Source organism: Eulemur rufifrons, chromosome 24 (assembly GCF_041146395.1).
Source record: "Eulemur rufifrons isolate Redbay chromosome 24, OSU_ERuf_1, whole genome shotgun sequence".
Taxonomy (NCBI): domain Eukaryota; kingdom Metazoa; phylum Chordata; class Mammalia; order Primates; family Lemuridae; genus Eulemur; species Eulemur rufifrons.
The window spans coordinates 13,994,913-14,016,444 of NC_091006.1; the positions used below are offsets into that span (position 1 = coordinate 13,994,913).

Consider the following 21,532-nt stretch of genomic DNA (forward strand, 5'->3'; position numbering starts at 1 on the left):
TGGACACCCTCACATGGAAGCCGGAAGTCCTCCTTCCTAGCCTGAGGCCCAGGCTGGCTTCCAAGACCCTGCCACATCCTGCCTCTTCCTTCGGGAAGTCTTCCCAGCAACCTCTCATCGAAAGCTCTGTGGTAGAGACATCTATTTATTCCCCAGCGTCCACTTTCTCCCTGCTTTATAGTAAGACTCCTGCTTGTTTTAAACTGGACACAGGCTTAACCAGAAAAAAAAAATGGAAAGACTACATTTCCCAGTATCCTTTGTTTGCAAGTGGTATTGCCTTGTGACTGCTTTCTGGCCAATAGGATGAGAGTGGAAATAATCACTGTTACTTCCTTGAAGTGCCCTTATGTGGAAGGGTCCCGCCCTCCACCCCTCCATCTCCTCCTTTCTCTTGTCTAGAATATGGCTGTCTCTGTTCGCTTTTGCTGTGTAACAAACACCCCCAACATTTAGGGGCTTGAAACCATAACCTTTTACAATTTCTGTGTGTCAGCAATTTGGTCTGGGCACAGCTGAGCAGTTCTCTTGTTTTGGCTGGGTTCTTTCATGCATCTGTGTGTCGGCTAAGTGGCTCTGCTTCCCGGAGGAGGGGCTGGCTTCCAGCTGGGAGGGTGGGACTGACGAAGCCATGCAGCTCTCATCCAGCAGGCTGGCTTTGTCACGTGGCAAAGATGGGAAACTCTGCAAAGTGACATGGCGAAGGGGCATGCACCCAGGAGGGTGTGCAGTATCAGAGCCATTTTTGTGATCTGCCACAGCAGCCATGGTGGAAAGCTACTGTGTCCCCAAGGAGTCCCCATGCCAGCCCTGGGATGCTTATACCCAGGCTGTGAAGAGAGAGATTTCAGATTCTAGCTCATGGAAGCCACTGTTATTTTATGTCTGTGCTGCAGCAGTTGGATCTACACCTTAACTATTAGGCTGCCAACCCCTGGAATGTTTTGTGAAGCGATTTAATAAATGTCCTTATTGTTGAAGCCAGTCGGAGTCAGATGTTCTGTTACTTGAAACTCAAAGCGGCCCCTACTGATGCATGCAATAAATACTCCTTTCCAGGGATAGAAATCCTAGTGGTCCCCGGTGCCTGGTTCTAGGTAGAAGCAAAAAGAAATCTGCCATCCAAACCACAAGTTGTCCCACTACCTGTTCATGACGCGAAGCAGCAGCTCTGGCCCAGCTCTAACTTGCCCTGAGAGCCCCATCCCTCAGAGACTCATTTCCCCCGATGTCACCATAGTCCCCCGATGCTACCCCCCCATGCTACCATGGGGAGATGATTAAATGATACAGTGACTGAGTGTCAGGAAGGATGCGCGTACCTCAAAAAATAAATAAATAAACTGGGATATGTAGTTTATTAAAAAGCAAAACAAAACTTTAAATCGTAGTAGACACATGGTAAAAAGAAAATAATTCTCCCTCTCGTTCCAAATCCCCCATTCCTACTTTTTCTCGCTAGAGACTATTATCAGTTCTTTTGTGTATCCTTCCAGATATTCCACCTATGCATAAGCATTTTGAACACAAATAGAACATGTCACATGCATTATCCTACAGTGTGTGCATTTTACTAAGAGTACGTCTTGGGGATGATTACACAGAAATACATAGAGTTCTGCAGCGTGCAGTGGGTCACGCCTGTAATCCCAGCGACTCCACAGGCCGAGGCAGGAGGATTGCTTGAGGCTGGAAGTTTGATACCAGCCTGTGCAACACAGCAAGATGTTATCTCTACAAAAATAAAGAAAAATTAGCCTGGCATGGTGACACACATCTGTAGCCCCAGTTACTCGGGAGGCTGAGGCAGGAGGATCGCCAGAGTCCAGGAGTTGGAGGCTGCCTAGTATTCCCTTATATGTATGCACTAGGCACAAAGGTATTTCATTAATCCCCTACTAATGAGCATTTAGGTTGCTATGAATCTGCTGTGATGATGTTTTTGAAACTTTGAAAGTTATTCAATATAACACACGTTCTGAACAATATTAAAAAAAAACAGAACTGGGGGATTCATTGACTTATCCCCAAGTGAATAGCCCCAGAACCCAGCTAGGTCATAGAAAACAACCATGTGGCCAACCCAGGGTTCCCCTCTCTCTCCCCTGCCAATCACTCCTGCATATCCATCCGAACATAACCTCTATCCAAAATGTTATTGTAAACATTTTTTTTTTGGCTTTTTCCCCCCTCTCAAATATTTCGTCTGAAACATTTCAAAGCTACATTTAAAAGAATATAATATGCCTTTCACTAAATTTATCAAATGTTAATATTTTCCCATCCCCACCCCACATTTGGTCTCTTTCTCTCTCCCTCCCTCTCTCCACACACATACATACATACCATGGTACATCTGTCACAATGAACAGACGATTAGGGAGACACAAGGTCTGGAAGAGCCAGGGAGGGAGCCCCTGGCATACCTGGCATTGCCACTGTCCTTCGAGGGTCACAGTGCTCAGAGGAGCCTACAGATAATTTTGAACCTTCTGAAAGGAGGTGTAAGTAGCATATCATGATGTTTCATCTATAAATTCTTCCTCCTGTGTCTCCTAAGAACAACGGCATTTCCCCTGCAAAACCATAATGTCATAATATCATTATCCCCCTGAAGATCTTTACCATTGATATTATCTAATAGTCAACATTCAAATTTCCCACCTGTCCCAATAATGAACTTTAGAGCATTTTCAAAAATTCAGGATCCTGCAATGATATCTCCCCCCACACCCCTGGAAAAAACTGACCGTGCATTAGGTTGCAAACAAACCATTTGTTGATTCCCAAAAGCAGAAGTAATACAGGCCACATTCAAAGTAAGAAATTAATAACAAAGGATGAAAAAAAACAAACAAACTCCAATTGCCTTGGGCAGTACAAAACACCCCTCTCAGTGACGCCTGGGCTCAACTGATAATTAACACTGAAGTTCCACTTTTTTAAGAAGCACACAGACACGTCAAAACTTGGGAGGTGGAGCCAAAGTCGTACTCACAACGATATCTAGAGCTTTAAATTTTAATTGGGAAAAATAAAGTCCAAAAGGAAATGAGCAAAGCAAAGCAAACGATTGAAGAAGCTAGAAAAAGAATAATAAAATAAGTGCAATGAAAGTTGAAAGAAAGCATTGCTAGGAGATTAAGGAGGAAATTTTTTACTAAGAGAGAATGATGAGGAAATTTATTTATTTATGCATTTGTTTATATTTAAAAAAAATTTTTAAGAGACAGGGTCTCCCTCTGTCACCCAGGCTGGAGTGCAGTGACCCGATCATAGCTCCCTGTGACCTTGAACTCCTGGGCTCAAGCGATCCTCCCATCTCTGCCTCCCAAAGTACCAGCTGAGATTACAGGTGTGAGCCACTGTGTCCAGCCAGGAAATTAATTTAAAAGAAAAGATTGTGGACAATGATAAGAAGCTGGTTCATGGGGGAAAAAATAGTTACTCTTTTCCATGCATCTCTCTCTCTCTTACACACACACACACACACACACCCCCAACAATATTCTTTTACATTTATGTGTACTTTCATGAATACTCCAAGAAGACAGAATAGCGCCACGCTGCTCGTAGCTAAGGGACACAAGTTGCTTCCACTTTCTGTGCCTCAGTTTCCACCCATGTACAATGGAAGGGTTGCTGAGATCACTTGCACCAATGTGGTTAAGGTGCTTAGCTCAGTGCCTGGCGCTGAGGAAAAGCGGTGTGTGTGCTATGATCAATATTACCAACTGCTAGAATAAATTCCTCCTAGAGGGATTGCCAGGTCGGAGGGCGTGTTCGATGTTGCCAGACACCAACCGCCACACTGTGCTCCGCAAGGCTGTTTCCCACGGTGGCTTCGCCAACGCAACCGGCAACCGCAAAGTCAACCTCTTTGATCTTTGCCTTCTCAGAGGAGAGAAGTGGAATCCCGGGGAGGTTTTTAATTTGCATTGATTTTCTAATGAATGCGGTTACGCTTCTGTACAGGAGACTCTGCGGTTTTAGAGCCGGCTGCAGGATTCTTCCCGGGAGACCCTGGTTTGCTGGGGGCAGCCAGTCTCGGGGGTGAAGGTCGGTTTGGAGAATGCGCAGCTTCTTGGCGTGGCCCACTGATAGCATCTGGCATTTTCTTGGGACCGCTCGGTGAGAGAGAGAGAGTTGTGGAGGACGGTTTCAGCCTTGGGTTTCTACTTTGCCAAATGGGGACTAAAAATCCTCCTCTGATAGAATTGCTAAGAGAATGGAAGAGGGCGGTTCCCTCCTTCATTCATTCATCAAGTAATGATAGCTCATAGGCATTGAGCGTGCCCTAAGTACCAGGTCCTGTCCAGAGCTTCATTAACACGTGAACTCCCACAATCAGCATCTCAACCTTATGAGGGCGGTACTGGGATTATGCCCATTGTACAGAGGGGGACAATCGAGGCTCAGAGAAGCAAAGTCACTTACCAAAGGTCACACAGCAAGTAAGTAGCAGAGTCAGGACTTGACCCACCTGACTCATTAATCCGTTCAATGACGTTTATTGAGCACCTGGCAGGTGAATGGCATTGGGCGCCGGAGACAGTTGAAGGAGACAGACGTCCCACCTTGGTAGGGCTGGCATTCCAGGGGGAGGGGCCAACATTATCTTCAGGGCCTATAATCCCCACCTCCCCGCCATCCTCCCTGTCCCTGCAAGCGCTGCCTGGGTTCATAGTGGGTGCAAATCTCTGCCATCCCGGGGATTCCAACGTGCCTGGAAAGAATGGAGCAACGCCTGGGGAAACGGTTCTGAGGGAAGATCCCACAGAAAGATATTCCCTCCCAGGCAGGAGAGAGGTAATTACTTGCTCTTAATCACTACCTCCGTTTCTCTCAGGCAGTAAGGGAGGGGAGGCGGCGCCCCCAGCGTGGCCTGGTTTGAGATGTTGAGATGTTCCCAGCCGTAGGAGATAGACAGACTGTCATCAAGTGTCGGAAAATAGCTGTCATGAGACTCCTCACCCCCTGACACCTTCCCAGCCCGCCTGAAACCCTCCCGTGTGGCTGCAAAGCTGCAGGTTCTGGTGCTGTTGCCTGAGCACCTGTGCGCCGGCTATGCTCGCAGCGGCTCTGCAGGGGCAGACACTTTGCTGTCTGAGGTCCCGGGCAGGACGTGAGGGCGGAGATTCGAACTCAGCGCTGTGGCAGTCCAGGGCCGGGGTCCTCCCCCCAGCACCGCCAGATGTGGTGTGGGTTTCCGGGTCCGCATTCTTGTTCGAGTAGAATAAAACGAAGAGGAGGGGATGTGACAGCCTTAGCCCCATGTCCATAGGCGCCGGTGTGGGATTTGGGGCTGTTTTGCGTCTGGGACGCAGGTGATGCTCGTCGTGTGCACTGTCTCCCACGGCCGAGACCTGGCTTCACTGAACGGCAGGGACTCACTCGTTTGAAAATAGGGGCCTCTCCTGTGCCTCCCCGTGTGGTGGGGGGTGCTGGGGACCCCAGAGGAGTCAGGCCCAGGTCCCGATGTCAAGGAGACCTCAAGCTGGCCATGGAGATGGACACAAAGGGCCTCCAAGGAGGCTGGCTGTGGCAGAGGGGTGCCAGGGGCCCAGAGGACGGAGCTCAAGGCGGAAGCTGTGCCAGGTGGTGCTGGTGGCCTCAGTCAAAGGCCAGGCCGAGGGCCTAGGACTTAGTGCAGGGTGCTGGGGAGCCATGGGAGGAGGGGCGGTGCCTGGCTGGGGCAGGAGTCCAGGGGAGAGGAGGACGCTGAGCCGGAGGAGGGAGGAGGAGGATGGGGCAGAGAGAGTAGGGAAGGGGTGGGAGGGGCTGTGCTGGGCACTGTCGGGCTGGGGGAGGGAAAGGCTGAAATCCAGGACCTCCTCCCCTGCCCCCTCCAAGTCTTAGGCACTTTGAAGCCCCCAGGAGCTGCAAGACAGGACGTGGCCAAGCCAGCCATCCACTTCCCTGCCCCTCTGCCACTCCTTCCTCTTTCCTGTCACCAGCCCCACCCCTCCCCCACTGCTGGCCTCTCCCTCCAGGCCTCTCCTTTGGCAGTCCCGGGTCCAGACCCCTCCCCATCAGGCCTGTCCCCGCCCCATACCCCCTTCTCATTCCAGAGGTAAACCCAGCAACTGAATGACTGCGTGACCTTCTGAGAGCCTCCACTGGCTGGTCTGTAAAATGGGTGTATTAGTTTCCTCTTACTGTAACAAAGTACCTCAAATTCAGTGGCTTAAAACAACACAAATTTATTATCTTAGCATTCTGGGGGGCGGAAGTCCGAAGTAGGTCTCACTGGGCTCTAGAGGAGCCTCTCTCTCCCTTGCTTTTCTAGGCTCTAGGGGCCGCCCACGTTTCGCAGCTTCTGGCTCCTTCCTCTGTCCTCAGAGCCGGCAGGGCAGCATTGTCCATCTCTCCGAGCCTCACGTACAGGCCCCTGGGACCACACGGGCCACCTGCATAATACGAGATAACCTCCCTGCTTTAAGATCATCTGATTAGCAGCCTTGATTCCGACCGCCACCTTAATTTCCCTTTGCCATGCAATGTGACAGTCACGAGTTCCAGGATTCGGATGTGCACATCTCTGGGGCCATTAATCTGCTGCCACAGTGGGTGCAGGAGTCCCCGCTCACCTCACTCCTCCCTCCACTCCATGTTTATTGAGCACCAGCCATGCGCCAGCAACTGTTTTAGCTACAAACCGGCTGGAAATCCTGCTCTTACACAGTCTCTACATCAAAGTGTTGCGGGCAGGGTGGGGGGTGAGGGGTGGGTGCAGACAGACAGACAGACAGCACAATACAGAAGTTATAAACAGCACTCAGGGTAAGTGCTATGAAGCGGAGAAAAGGAGGGTTGGGGTAGAGCAAGCCATGAGGGGCTGCCGCTTTACACACGGTGGTCAGGGAAGGCTTCTTGGAAGAGGCCACCTTTGAGCAGAGACCTGGATGAGATGAGGCAGCCAGGAGGTTCCATGAGGAAGGGCATTTCAGGCAGGTGGCACAGCCGGTGCAAAGGCCTAGCGGGAGTGCGGTCGGAGGGGGCGCGTTGGGAGGATCCAGTATGACGAAGTCTGCAGTGTGCCATATTATTCACTATTGGATTCCTGGTGGAGCCCTCGTTCTCCAGCTGAGAAAACTGGGTCATAGCACACTGTTCCATACATAATGGATACTTAGTTCCGGCCCTTGGCATAGCTTGAATCTATTCTTAGAGACTCTGGGAAGGAGACACCGAACCCAGCCTGATGGGTTGAATGGTGGTCAGAGAAGGATTTCCAGGGAAGGTGGCACCTAATTGGGTTTTGAAGGAGGAGTAAGAGTTTGCCGTCTGCGGCAATGGGATCAAGCAAGCTGCTCCAGGATGAGGAAGCAGTAAGGTAAAGCCTGGGCGTGTGCACGAGTGTGTGAAACCACGCGGCTTGTTCTAGGAACTGCGGAGGGGAAGGAAGGGAAGTGGTGAGCTAAGAGGCTGGTGAGGGGGGCGGGGCCACAGCAGGCAGAGCCGCAAATGCCAGGCTGAGGGGCTCAGACCTTATCCTGGGGGCGATGGGAAGACAGAACCCAGGGGAACAAACTAGCGTTTCCATTTACAGAGGGGGAAACTGAGGCCCATGCTCAGACCCTGCCTGGCAGCCTCTCTGATTTCCACCCAGGCCCCTGCTCCTATGTCCTCTTCCGTCCACTCTCGAACTGCCCACATGTCCCCACTTGGAGTGTTCAGGGGAAGACCAGGCCACCAGCTCCTGCCTAGGTGCCCTGGAAGACACCTGCTCCACAGGACATGAGGGAACAGAGGGCGTAGAGCCACGTCTGTGGACAGAGCAGGACCTGGGCACGGATCCCGAGTTAGCATCCAGGCCTCTGAGGCCTCCCGGATGCAAGTTCGAATTCAGACTTGGTCTCTGCTTTGCTGTGGGATTTTGAGCACCTGAACCCCCCTCTCTGAACCTCAGTTTCCCCATCTGAGAAGTGGAGCTTTTCAGGGTAGCCACCTCGGAGGGCTTTGAGGTTGCAGGTTTCCCGGAAGAGTGGAGGACAGCGGGGGTGAAGAGGGTGAAGAGGTTTGATGAATGGGGACTTCGTCCAGGGGCACTAGGGATCCCTGAATGGGGTGGGAGCAGGTCAGCTCTGGAGGGGGAGACTGGAGGCAGGGAGGCTGGGGAGGACGACGAGGTCTGAGCTGGGCAAAGTGACAGGGACAGCGTGGAGGGGACGGGGCAGAGTCAGTCAGGAGAGGAGGCCATGGGAGGTGAGGGGAGGATGGGGAGGGGGGACAGGATGGAGCCAGGGGTCTGGGTGGCTGGTGGAGCTGTCCCTGAGGTGGGGGACCTGGGGACGTCTCGGGGGATGGCTGTGGGACATGCTAACGTGGAGGCCTGTGTGTCCCGACAGCGTCGTCCTTCCCATGGAGGGCCTTTCAGAGACTTGGTGGCTGTTACCCCCAGAGCCTGGAGCCCACCCAGGGCTGCCCTCTTCCTCCCCTACGCCCTGGCTGCCCCCACCTTATACCTGCTGGAGGTGGCCAGCCACAGTCTGGGACCCAGGCCACAGTGCCCTCTCCTGCCTCTTCCTCTGTTAGCCGCCTGGTTTGGCCACCAGGCTGGGCCGATGACATCTTCACCGTCTTCCTGCCGCTGACCCTCACCTGGATGTGCTCTGGCTGCCCCGGGTGGCACTTTCTGCCACATGGACCCCAGCCTGGCCCGCCTGGGTGCAAAGCCAGGCCATGCTCTGGGTCAGTCTTCTGGGCCAGCAGGTTCTGGCTCCTTCTGCTGGGCCCAGGAGGACCGGCCTTGCCAACCCTGAGGGACCCAATGAACTGGGCTGACCCCCGTAACGGGACACTCGCCGGGGAGCCAGCCGGCTGCCGCCAGGACCCCGGGCCCTCATTGACTCAGCTGGTGTTTGGCTTTGGGGTGCCACGGGGAGTGCTGGGCCCCATCCACAGCCTCGTGAGGGATAGGCCACAGCTGGCCAGGCTCACAGGGGCCGGGGCCATTTGTCTGTGGATTCCCTTTCACTGCTGCCACCGCCGAGGCCGAGGGGCCTGCAGGAGGCCAGGCGGGACCTGGGGGAAGCTTGGGTGCTGCCCTGACCCCTGGGGGTCACCCTGGCAGGGCCAGCAGCTGCCTCAACCCTCTGTTCTATGTGTGTGGGGTCCAGGCCTCCAGGCAGCTGTGCCAGGCCCTCTGATCATGCCAAGGGGGAGGCTCTGAGGAGGGACAGCTGGGATCAGGCACTGGGGATGGAGGCCAGGCCCTGCTGGGAGGACCCAAGTGAAATTCCTGGCGAGTTAGGACAGTGGGGGTGGGGGGGTGGGGGCTGGGCTCCCTGCTCCTCAGTCTTCAGGAATGTGAGACACTGAGCTGGGGAGAGGGAGGGCTGGGGCGGGAGGGGCAGAGAGGGAGGGAGGTGTAGGGAGGGGGACAGAGACTCAGAGGGGGGAGACAGAGACCCAGAGACAGAGGGGACAGAGACCCACAGAGAGAAGGGGACAGAGACCCAGGGAGAGGGGACAGAGACCAGAGAGAATGCCACCAGGTAGAAGGAGAGACACACAGAGAGAGGTGTAGACGGGGTGGAATCACAGTCACAATGGCGGACAGGGACCCAGGCAGGGAGAGGAGGTGAGAGCCAGGTCGGGCTGCCGGGAGGGACCAAGTGGGAGATGAGACAGAAAAAGACATGGAGGTGAAAACCCAGAGGGAGACAGGAACATGGAGTGCTTCAGTGGGAGATGGAAACAGAACTGGTGTCGGAGGGACAGGAGGAGAGAGGAACAGTGATGGGGACAAACACAGAGGCAGACAGACGAACAGCATGGGACAGGGACCCAGAGACAGCAGCTTTGCGACTGGGAGAACATGAGCCGGATGTAAAGCTGGGACACAGGCAGGGCATAGGAGTTTGGCAGGTGGCACCTGGGTCACCAACATTCCTGGCTGTCCCAGGAAGGAGTAATTCCTGAGATGTGGGACTTCCAGTGCTAAAGCCGGACAGTCCCCTGCAAACCAGGCATGTCGGTCCCCCAGGTGCGATGGCTAACGCTGGACAGCAGTGCAGCGGCTTTTCTGGGTCCCCAGGGAGCCCGTCACCTACCCCATGTGCCTCTCCCTTTCCCTCCCGCCCCCCTGCAATGGCGAATGATGTCGTTTGCCTCCTTCATCTTCAAATTCCCCAATGTTTCCAAAGTAAAGTTTAATTTTCGGTCCAGATTCTGAGTCTGTGATATATCCACGGAGTTGCCTCCCAAACGCACTCAGCTCCCAGACAGACAGATCTCTCTCTTCCGTGATCCGCAAACGAAAACGCATTACGGAGATGCCTCTTGATTCTACCCTGGCTACACGGTACAATCTCTGGGGGGAGCTTTAAAAGAAAAAAAAAAAAAATCGATGCCCAGGCCTGTCCCCAGGCTTGGTGGTTTAAGTGGTCCAGGGAGGGGCTCGGTCGTCCCCAGGGAACCGTGGCTGTGAAAATGCAACCGAGATAGCTCCCAGGGGACCAAGCAACCCGGCACTAAGTGGTTGAAAACCTCTGGGGGTGGGAGGAGGATGCAAAGATGGACTTCGCTGTCGGTATTTGTTTGTTTTACAAACATTGACAGCCAAGCCCCGTGCCAGGGGGTCCAGCAGGAGCCAGATCCTGTTCACAGCGGCCCCCACCCTCAAGCTCCGGCACAGCCATGAAAGCTGGGGGAGTGGAGTGGGGGGGCGGCAGGCAGGAGAGACTGACTTTGCTTGGGGGGTGGCGGTGAGGAAGACTTCGGGGACAGTGACGCAAAGGTCACTCAAGGCAGGGGGCACAGCAAGTGCAAAGGCATGGGGTTGTGGCATTTCTGACCATCTTTGAGATCTATGTGGCTGAGGGCCCACCAGAGGGGACACGGGAGATGAGTGTGATTAAAAAAAAAGCTGGATTTGCACCGCCTCCCATGCCAGGCTAAGGGGCTGGGATTCTTATTTTGGGGGCGGGGGAGCCAGGGGAGGGCTGGAAGGAGAAGGGGCAGGGTGGGCTCTGGGGGTAGGGGCTCCTCTGAGGACTGGAGGAGAGAGACAGAAGGCTGGGGCGGGGTCCGGGCAGAGGACGCCCAGGCGGGGAGGAGGGAGCAAGCGGCAAGGACTCCCCCAGGGCTCAGAATCCTGGTTTTGCAGGAACCAGCATTCCTTTCCCCAGCGCAATCCTTGTGCGGGCAAATTTGTGGCCGAGGAAATAGTCCAACCCTGCCACTGTGTGGTTGCTCAGAGTTTTGCAAGCAAGGACTCAAGACTGTCTGTAAAACCAAAGTGTTTGTAATCCCCTAAAATTATATTAATCAGAGCTAAAATCGTAGCGCGACTAGGAATCTGCTCATAATTAGAACTTGTTAGGCTTTTCCTGGGAATCCCAGCAGGCATAATTACCCTATTCAAAAGCCACCTTTTCAGATATTGAGTTGAAATGAAACTGCTTCTTACTGGATGAGAAGGTAGATGAGGCTCAACTGAAGGCTGGTGTGTCCCCCAGGGCGTTCACCTGGGGCCGCTGGAGATCGTGGCAGAGTGGGGAGGGGGCAGTCAATGAGGGGGCTGCTAACAGACTGCCTAGCTGGGGCTCTGGGCATTTTTATAGGAAGGACCATTGACAGTGGGTGTTGAAGGTTGAAGAGAAGTTTGAAGAGAAAAGACGAAGATGTGTTAATACAATATGATAATGAAGAAGAAGATTATGGTAACTACAGACCCTCTAAAGCTTACAAAGTCCTTTCACGTCTTTGATCTCAGGCTGCCCTTGCTGTGGCCTTCTGGAGCCCATTGGATAAAGATTGTCACTTTTGTCTGATGGAGAAGAAAACTAGAGCTCAAAGAGAAGTAGCGAGTCTGAAGTACACAGTAGTCTGTGTTGGTGCCAGGCGGTGAGTCGGCCCTGCTCTTTCTCCCCTCTGTGCTTTTGCACCCAGAGTTGGTATGTCCTTTCCCCTCTCGGAACGCTCCTCAGACTCTTACTCATCCCTCAAAACCCAGCTCAGTCTGGGCCCTCGTCACCCTCCTCCCCCAGACCCAGGAGCCTGCCCCACCCAGCATGGAGCCCCCAGACGTGCAGCAGGCCTGGGCTGGTGCAGAGCGGCAGGATGTGCTGGTTCAGTTACATTTATTTGGCCCAGAGGCCAGCGTCATGGTGTGGGCAGAGGCAGGGCTCTTGGACTGGGGGGTCCTGTGTCTTCTCACTGCTGAGCCTGACGGAGGAAAGGAGATGGAGACAGAGACACGGAGACATGGGAGAGACAAGGAGGGAATAAGACGATAAAATGGGGGCCAGAGAGACCGGGGTTCAGCCCCCCACCACCGCCCCTCCTGCCACTCACCTTGTTGAAGAAGTAGATGGAGGCGAGGATGGTGAACACAGCCATGGCCAGGGTCACATTCTGGGGGAGGAAGGCAGAGGTCAGGACCCTTCCCTGCCCTGTCCCCAGCCCTGCCCCAGGCCTCCACCCCCTGCCAGAGCCCTCCTCACTTCCTGAAAGTTCATGGCCATGGGTCCCTGCCTCACTCTGGCTTGACCTCTCTCTCCCTTTCCTGGGCCTCTGAGCCAGGGAGCGGGGAAGCCACTGGAACCCAAGAGGGGGTTGTCAGAGAGACCAGAATGGTAGCCATGGCAACCAGGGAAGGGCATTCTGGGTGAGGGGACAGTGGGCAGGGGCTGTGGGGAGAGGGGACGTCGGTGCAGTATGTCACATACTGTGTCTCAATTTGGCATCGGGACACGTGGAGAGTCCTTGCCTCGAATGCCACACTCAGGAGTTTGATTTTTTCTGCCGACGGTGCTGGGGAGCCACGGGAGGGTTGTGAGCAGGGGAGGGACAGGATCAGCTCTTGGTGCAGAAATATCTCCGTGTTCCAGTGTGTGGTCACCAGTTCGGGGGTGGGAGTGGCAGTGACAGGGTAGAATCTGTGGTGGCAGCAGCAGCAGCCCCGACCGTGGCGGCCCCGGCAGCCCTGACATCCTCGGCCAGTTCTCCCGCTACTTCTGTAGGTGCCTGCACTCTTTTCATCCACTGTGCCTTTAGAACTAACTTCCAGGGTTCTGGGAATACAGATGACGGAGAAACAAGTACAGCTGACCTTGCTGTGCGGAGTCTGTGTTTGTGAATTCACTTACCCACGAAACTGTACCTGCACACTGCACACCAACACGCGGTCATCTGCGGACACGCACACCGCTGGGAACGATGTGCGTCGCCCGATGTGCCCGGGCCCAGCTGAGGTGGCACAGGGAAGGCCATGCTCTGCCTCTTGCCTCCGCTGTCACGCAGAGATGCCCGGAGGATGGAGACCGCGGGGCGCGCTGCAGGACGAGCAGCTCTGGCTCTGGGGGCAGCTGGAGGGGTTCGAGTCCCAACTCTGGCACCTGCTGGTGGGGCGGCCTCAACTGAGTCACTCAAGACTTCTGAGTCTTTTGTCTTTGCTTGTGATATAAAGAAAATAGAACCTATCACAATGAATCATTTGGGGGCATTTAAGATTATAATCTACATGTATCTACATCTATATCTACATCTACATGTATATGTACATCTATACGTATCTGTGTATCTACCTACCTATATCCACATCTACCGCAAAAAGGGAGAATATATGGTCTTGTTATGAAGGTAGCTATTCACTTATTCAAGGCAGATATGTTCTCATTATTGTGGTTATGTTGTTTAACGGAACACTGAATCAGCGTATACTGAACCATTACTTCTAGGGTAAATATATATATATAATGTTAATATATATATTTATTAGTGAAGCAATGGTCGGTGTCACAAAGCAAAACAAAGGCAGTGGACTTGCTATATTTTTAAAAATCCGTAAGAGACATGACCAGATTTGATGGGATCCTGGACTGGGTTCTAGCTTGGACAAACCAGCTATAAAGGATATTTGGGGAGAAATTGGGGGACATTTGAATAAAGAGGGGGTATCAGTATTATTGCCATGGAAAGGAGGAGATCGTTAATTACTTGGTTACGAAATTGCCAGTTCAGTATGACCTCATTTTGGTAAGAAGTACACATGTGAAAAAATGCATTAAAAAAATCTGGAATGACGTTCTGCGTTCGTGTCCCAGCAGAAAGCAGCAAGCACAGCTCCGAAGGGTTTAACTGGAGACAGTTAAGTACAGGGACCGTGGTCAGCGGCAGTGACAGGGTTAAGATGGGAGCAGGGACCGGCGTGGGCTAGTGCAGCACCTGGGGGCTTGGCAACAGTGGGGAGCTGCTACCACCCTGCTGGGGGTTGAATTGAGTCCCCCCAAAAGATAGGTTGAAGTCCTCACCCCTGGGACCTGTGAATGTGACCTTATTTGGAAATAGGATCTTTGCAGATGTAACCAAGTTAAGATGAGGTCATCGCTGGAGTCCTTAAAAGAAGAGTCGCAGAGACAGAAGCACAGGGAGGAGATGGCTGTGTGACGACGGAGACAGAGACCGCAGTGATGCACCCACGAGCCAGCAATTGACAAGGATCGCCGGCAACACCAGAAGCTGGGAGAGGGACATGGAGAAGATCCTCCCCTGGACTCTCCAGAAGGAACCAGCAACGCTGCTTGACACCTTGAACTTGGACTTCCAGCCTCCAGAACTGCGAGAGAATAAATGTCTGTCGTTTTAAGCCACCCAGCTAGTGGTAACTTGTTGCGGCAGCCCCAGGACACTAATACACACCCCCAGGCATCAAGGGGCAGGGGAGGCAGTGATGTCACCTCACCCCAAGAGAGAGGGGCCCTGAGGAGCTGTGGTGGAGTGGGCACCTGCCACCCTCCAATTTCCTGCCCTCCCCTCCGCTGACCCCCACCAGAGTCAGGAGGGCAGGGCCCACGGAGAAGGGCAGAGAGTGGACCCAGGGGAGCAAGAGCGAGACCCCATCTCTACTAAAAATGGAAAGAAATTAACCGGACAACTAATAATATGTAGAAAAAGCCAGCCATGGTAGCGCATGCCTGTAGTCCCAGCTACTCGGGAGGCCGAGGCGGGAGGATCGCTTGAGCCCAGGAGTTTGAGGTTGCTGTGAGCTAGGCTGACGCCACGGCACTCTAGCCCGGGCAACAGAGCGAGACTCTGTCTAAAAAAAAAAACAAAAACAAAAAAAACACCACATGGCCAATACAGTCGGCCTCCATAACTTGGGGGGTCAGGACTGTCACTGAGATGAGGACTTAAGGGGAAAGGGGCTGCCCGAGCTGTGTCGGCAATGTGGTGAGCCCTTGGGAGACTCAGAGGTGGCAGCTGGTCAGAACTCAGGAAGTGGGCGATGAGGAGACGTCTTTATTTATTCAGAGAATGTTATTGTGGAGCCAGACTCCAAGATGACCCCAGCGATTCTCGCCACCTGGTGTTCACACCCTGTGTAATTCTCTCTCTCATAGAATGGGGCCGACCTGTAACAACAATAAAATATGGTGGAAATGGCGCAGGGTGACTTATGAGGCTAAGGCATAAAAGACGCTGCTATCTCCTGGATCACTCACTCTGGGGGAAGCCAGCTGCCATGTTATGAGGATGCTCAAGCAGCTCCACAGAGAGGTCTGTGCGGTGAGGAACTGAGGCCTCCAGCCAACAGCCATGTCGGGAAGCCTGGAGGTAGCGACTGCAGCCCCAGCGAGCTTGACGGCATCCTTGTGAAACAGCCTGAGCCAGGATCACCCAGCTAAGCCACTCTCGAATTCGCAACCCCCAAAACCTGTGAGAAATAATAAATGTTCACTGTTTTAAATCACTAAGTTTTAGTGTAATTTGCTATGTGGCAGTCAATAACATGACTTATCAGTAGTTATTCTTCACAAAACCCTGTTCTAAGTGCTACATGTATTTGAGCTTGTCTAATCCTGAAAGTGACTCTGTGGTACAGATTGTGCTTGCTCCCATTTTGTGAAGGCACAGAGAGGTGCAGTAACTTGCCCAAAGTCACACAGCTTATAAAAGGGTGAAGTTGGGATTTGAACCCAGTCTCTCCTATTCCAGAGTCTGAGTATTCAACCACTGCCTTTGGCCAGCTGTGGGTGGTACCAGAAGAAGGCGAAATCTCCAAGAAGCCCAAGAGAGCCTCAAAAAACCCCAACATTTAAGGAGCAAGGAAAGGAAGAGCAGATTTGGAGTGGGGGAGGGAGAAAGGAGAAGAGAACAGAGAATGTGAGTCAAGAATGTGGGGGTGGGGGTCTCTCTCTCCGAGTCTGCCCCCAGGTTAAAAGCACCTGGGTTCAAATCCCAGCTTTGCCATTCACTAGGTGTTTTCCCAAGCAAGTTATTTAACCCCCCACGCCTCAGTTTCCCCATCTGCACAATGGGGATGGTGATAACTGTATCAACACCTCCTGGGGTTGTGGTGAAGATTAAACGGGTTAATCCAAGGCTGGCAGAGGCCTCGAGGGAGTTGGATCCAGGAGGCCGTGGCCCCGGGGGAGGCATGCTGGGACCTGCTCTAAGGGGGGAGCTGAGGCGGAGGGTAACGCGCAGGCGGGGCTGCGGCCCAGACAGAGGGCTGAGCTCAGCGTCTGGGCTGGTGGAAATGGCCGGGCTAGGGTTTCGGGGCCACCCTGCCGGACCTCTTCTCCTGTTGCTGTTGGTGCTGCTGCCACAGGCCCTGCTGGAAGGACCCCTGGTGTTTGTGGCTCTGGTGAGGCACCCCGCCCGGCCTTGCCCCTCTTGTCCCCAGGCCAGCCCTGACCCAGTCCTGTCCCCAGGTGTTCCGCCATGGCGACCGGGCCCCACTGGCCTCCTACCCCACGGACCCGCACAAGGAGGTGGTCTCCACCCTGTGGCCACGCGGCCTGGGCCAGCTGACGGGGGTGAGAAGCCGGGGTGAAGGTGAGGTGTGGGAGTGGCTGGGGAGGGGTCTGCTGAGGCTGCTCTGTCCCCAGGAGGGTGTCCGCCAGCAGCTGGAGCTGGGCCGCTTCCTGAGGAGCCGCTACGAGGACTTTCTGAGTCCCAAGTACCGGCGGGAGGAGGTACTGCCATGTCTACTTCTACCTGGCCCCTGACCTCCCACCTTTGACCTCCACTGACTCCAGTGCTCCCTTTGGGCCTCCACTTCTGGCCTTTGACCTCCATCAACCTGACCTGCACCCCACCTCTGACCTCTGACCTCATCTCAACCAGAGTCACATCTTGACCTCTGACCTCTATCAACTCTGACTTTATTTTCTGGCCTCCACCTGTTTTTTGACTCCCATTGACTCCAACCAGATCTTAGACCTCTGACCTCGGACCCTCAAACTTGATTCTGTCTTTGATCCATGTTGACTCTACTTGTCCTCCTGACCTCCTGCCCTTGACCTCTATGCTTCATCATTTCTGACCTTCCTTTCCTGTCTCCTCCTCTGTCTTCTAACATCCCCCAGTTAGGATCAGTCCACCTGACCTCTGACTTCTGAATCCTCTGACGAACATATACTAAACTCTGACCCCAAGTCCTCCAACCTGCCCTCCACATCTTGACCTCTAACCTCCAGCCTCCACTGATTCTGATCTTCCGTTCTGACCCTCACTGACTCAACTGACCCCCTTAATTCAACACGTTCCCCTAACTTCTGACCCCCAATTTGAATGCTCTTGACATTGATCTTTGACCCTTGATCCCAACTTCCAACACGGAAGGTCAGATGCTCAAACCCACCCTGTGTTTTGACTCCCAACGCCTGACCTTCGATCCCCCTTCATGACCTTTAACCTACCCCAGGCTGAATCTACAGCTTTTGATCTGTCACCATAGCCGAGCTGTGACCCCGACCACGGTCCCTGAGTGCCCTCTCCCCACCCTGCCCCAGGTGTACATTCGCAGCACAGACTTTGACCGGACGCTGGAGAGCGCTCAGGCCAACCTGGCCGGGCTGTTCCCCGAGGCCGCCCCGGGGGGCTCGGAGGCCCACTGGAGGCCCATCCCTGTGCACACAGTGCCCGTCACCGAGGACAAGGTCAGGGGGCTGGACGGGGTGTGGGAAGGGAGGGGGAGGGGTGAAGGGAGGGGGTGAAGAGAGACAGAGACAGGGGACACAGACAGAGAGGGCCAGAGTCACTGAGCCGGAAGGAGCGGAGGCAGCTCCAAGGCTCGGCTGCGTGTGCTTCTGGAAGCCTGAGCCTGCTCAGGGCAGCGAGGCCTTCCCGGGGCCAGGCTGTCCAGACTGGGGTGAGCCACCGCCCCAGCCGCTCAGCTAGGTCCGGGACAGACTGCACCAGAGGCAGGGCCCGAGAGCCCCAGCTCCCCTGAGTGCTGTGCGAGTCCAGGCACGCTGCTGTCCTCTCTGAGCCTCTGTTTCCCCCAGCTGCTGAGGTTCCCCATGCGCAGCTGTCCCCGGTACCACGAACTGCTTCGGGAGACCACCGAGGCCGCCGAGTACCAGGAGGCTGTGGAGGGCTGGACGGTGAGCTGGGCTGTGGCCGTGGGGCGGGGCGGGGCCAGCAGGACAGGTGAGGCTCACCCAGCCCGGTGCATCCAGGACTTCCTGACTCGCCTGGAGAACTTCACGGGGCTGTCGCTGGTGGGAGAGCCACTCCGCAGGGCATGGAAAGTTCTAGACACACTGATCTGCCAGGTGAGCCCTCACTCCCTCCCAGCCAAGGGGTTAAAGACACCTGGTTTCAAATCCCAGCTTTGCCACTTGCTAGCTGTGTTCCCTTAGGCAAGTTTCTTGACCCTCCGTGCCTCAGTTTCCCCATCTGCACAATGGGGATGGCAACACCCATATCAGCACCTCCTGGGGATGCTGTGAAGATTCAAATAGGTTAATCCACACAATTGCTACAACAGTGCCCAGAACGCTGGGTAGTGAGGGCCGCACTCCGGTTTGAGGCTATATAATACGTGGGCAATTCTTCCCCCAAAGTCCCGTAACTGGAAAACCCCAAACTTGGGCAGCGGGAGCTGACTTGAAGTGATGCGGTGCTTGCGACAGTCTTGCTTCCCCCACTTCACGGGAGGGTTGCCCATCGCCCCATGGGAATGTCACTGTGTGTGGCACGTGCTGGATAGTAGTGGCACCATTGCACCTTTCTAAAATCCAAAACGTCTGAATTCTGAGACACCTCTGGCCCCACGGGTTTCAGATAAAGCCTTCCGGACTGCGCAGTGATGGTGACTGCTGTTAGGAATTATCACTGTTTTCCACGCCACGATTTCCCGACCAGACCCAGCCCATGAGGGAGGGGCTCAGACAGGGTGGGAGAGGGCGTCGCACAGGCCTGGGAGGGCCCGTCTCTGTCCTCTTTCCATCTCTTCCAGCAAGCCCACGGCCTTCCCCTCCCATCCTGGGCCTCCCCAGATGTCCTGAGGACACTTGCGCAGATCTCCACTTTGGATATTGGGGCCCACGTGGGCCCACCTCGGGCGGCAGAGAAAGCCCAGCTGACAGGGGGTGAGGCGTGGAGCCCGGAGGCTGGGAGGCTGGGGAACCTTCCCCTCAGGGGTTCCAAGCTCTCTTTTCCTGCCCTCTCAGGGATCCTGCTGGATGCTATCCTCTCCAACTTCTCCCGGGTCCAGCGCCTGGGGCTGCCCCTCAAGATGGTCATGTACTCAGCTGTGAGTGCTCGGGAAGGGAGGCAGTGCCACCTGGGCACAGGGATGAGGGCGATGGCAATTTGGGTGAGGAACAGCCCGTGGTCCCAGTGGAACCTCAGCCCACTGCCTTGGGTAACCCGTATCTCCAAACCCTACTCTTGGACCGTATCACTAGAGGTATAGATTCAGGAAGGAGGGAGGTGATGGTGTCCTGGGAAAAAGAATTTAGCTCCTCTGGAAGGACAGGTTGTTTAATCGAGCTGTCCAACCTTATTTTGCCTCTATTTGACCAATCTTTATTAAAGGATGCCTGTAACTGGTGGCACGGCCTTCAGGAAGAGAGGGAGGGAGGAGCAGGTTGGCAGGGTTAGTTCTAAGGAGCCTGGGGGACATCTGGGAGGCAGCTGGGTGCACAAATCTCGAGCTCAGGAGAGAGGAGACCTCAGGAGAGGAGCCCTGTCTCAGCCCTGGGACCCGCCCGCAGCATGACAGCACCCTGCTGGCCCTCCAGGGGGCCCTGGGCCTCTACGATGGGCACGCTCCGCCATACGCTGCCTGTCTTGGCTTTGAGTTCCGGAGGCGCCTCGGGGATCTGGACGAAGATGGAGGGTGAGGATGGGGTGGCACCCAGGGGAGTGGGTGGGACAGAACTCTCAAGAGGGGTGACGTGCCCGGCAGAGGGCACAGCAAGGCACTGGCCTGCAGGGGGAATTGGGTAGGATGGTGTTAGGAGGTTGACAGGTGGGAATCGGGAGCCTGTTTCTCCAGGTTTTAAGGTCAGTGGCAGGGGAGGTGCCACCGTCTGCTCTCTCCCTCCAGGAATGTCACCATCTCCCTCTTCTACCGCAATGACTCGGCCCGCCAGCCCCTGTCTCTCAGCCTGCCTGGGTGCCCAGACCCCTGCCCACTCAGCCGCTTCCGCCAGCTGACCACCCCAGTCCGGCCTCCAGCTCACGGGGTCGCCTGCCATGGCTCCTATGAGGCTGCCACCCCCCCAGGTGACAGTCCTCTGTGCTGGGGGGTAGTGGGGGGCTGAGTCCTGGAACTCACCACCTGCGTGTTCTCCCCACAGCCCCCGTGGTGCCCCTGCTGGCCGGAGCCGTGGCCGCGCTGGCAGCCCTCTGCCTGGGGCTGGGCCTGCTGGCCTGGAGACCGAGCTGCCTGCGGGCCTGGGGGGGTCCTGTGTGAGCCGGAAACTGGGGAACACCCTCCCCATCGCTGACATTGGATCCCAACACGTGTGCACACTCTCTGCTCTGGCTTCTGTGACTCACTGTGCGTGTAGGGAACAAGGGCTGGGTGGGTTCCCTGGCCTGGAAGCCACAGTTGTGTGCGTGTGCATGTCTGTGTGAAGGTGGCACATGTGGGTGCGTGTCCACCCGCACGGTACGTGTATGGACATGTGTGTTGATGTTGCTGCACTCACGTGCATGTCTGTACATACATGTCTACGTGTGGCACACGCTCCTGCATAAATGCATGACAAAACCTAGTCCTGGTGAGCCTCGCTGTGGGCCACGCGCTCACAGGAGTCAGACCCTCACCAGCTTTCAGTGTACGGATGCCCTCGGGGCCGGGGCCAGGCCGGTCTGGCAGAGGGAGGCTCGCAGAAGATGCAGGACGCACAGCCGGGCCCCACACCAGCCAGCTGGCACCGATCCCAAGACTGACTCTGGGCAAGTGACAGCGCTCATTTGGCAGAGCCAAGATTCAAACCCAGTAGGCTCCATGACCCCTGAAATTAACCTCCCAGGGACAAGCAGAGAGCAGGGGTGCTGAGGACATTCTCTCCGGGCTGCCCATCGTAGCACCTGGTGAAACTATGAATTGGAGGGGGTGGGGACCACCTGTGGCTATTTAAACTTAAGACGCTGAAGGTGAGGAGAGTTACTGGGTGCCCAGTGGTAGGACAGCAGGCCCTGAGCAGCTCTGTGGGGGACAAGCTCACACCTGCACCACTGCTGCCTTACCCCTTGGTCCCCCCACCATAGGCTGGCAGACGGGGCTGGGGCAGCTGCCTCCTCCGCTGTGGCTGGGACAGAAGCACCAGTGGCTTGT

General features: G+C 55.1%; 1 protein-coding gene across 1 annotated transcript; it reads left to right on the forward strand.

Moving 5' to 3' along the window:
• The first annotated feature begins 16,489 nt into the window (after positions 1-16,489).
• ACP4 (acid phosphatase 4) lies at positions 16,490-20,721 on the forward strand. The gene is made up of 11 exons (XM_069458198.1): positions 16,490-16,597; positions 16,665-16,769; positions 16,842-16,928; positions 17,748-17,894; positions 18,243-18,341; positions 18,417-18,512; positions 19,199-19,331; positions 19,413-19,495; positions 19,959-20,083; positions 20,294-20,472; positions 20,547-20,721. Exons 1-11 carry the CDS (start codon positions 16,490-16,492, stop codon positions 20,660-20,662), a joined length of 1,278 nt encoding a protein of 425 aa, XP_069314299.1. The 3' UTR covers positions 20,663-20,721.
• Positions 20,722-21,532: the final 811 nt, after the last annotated feature.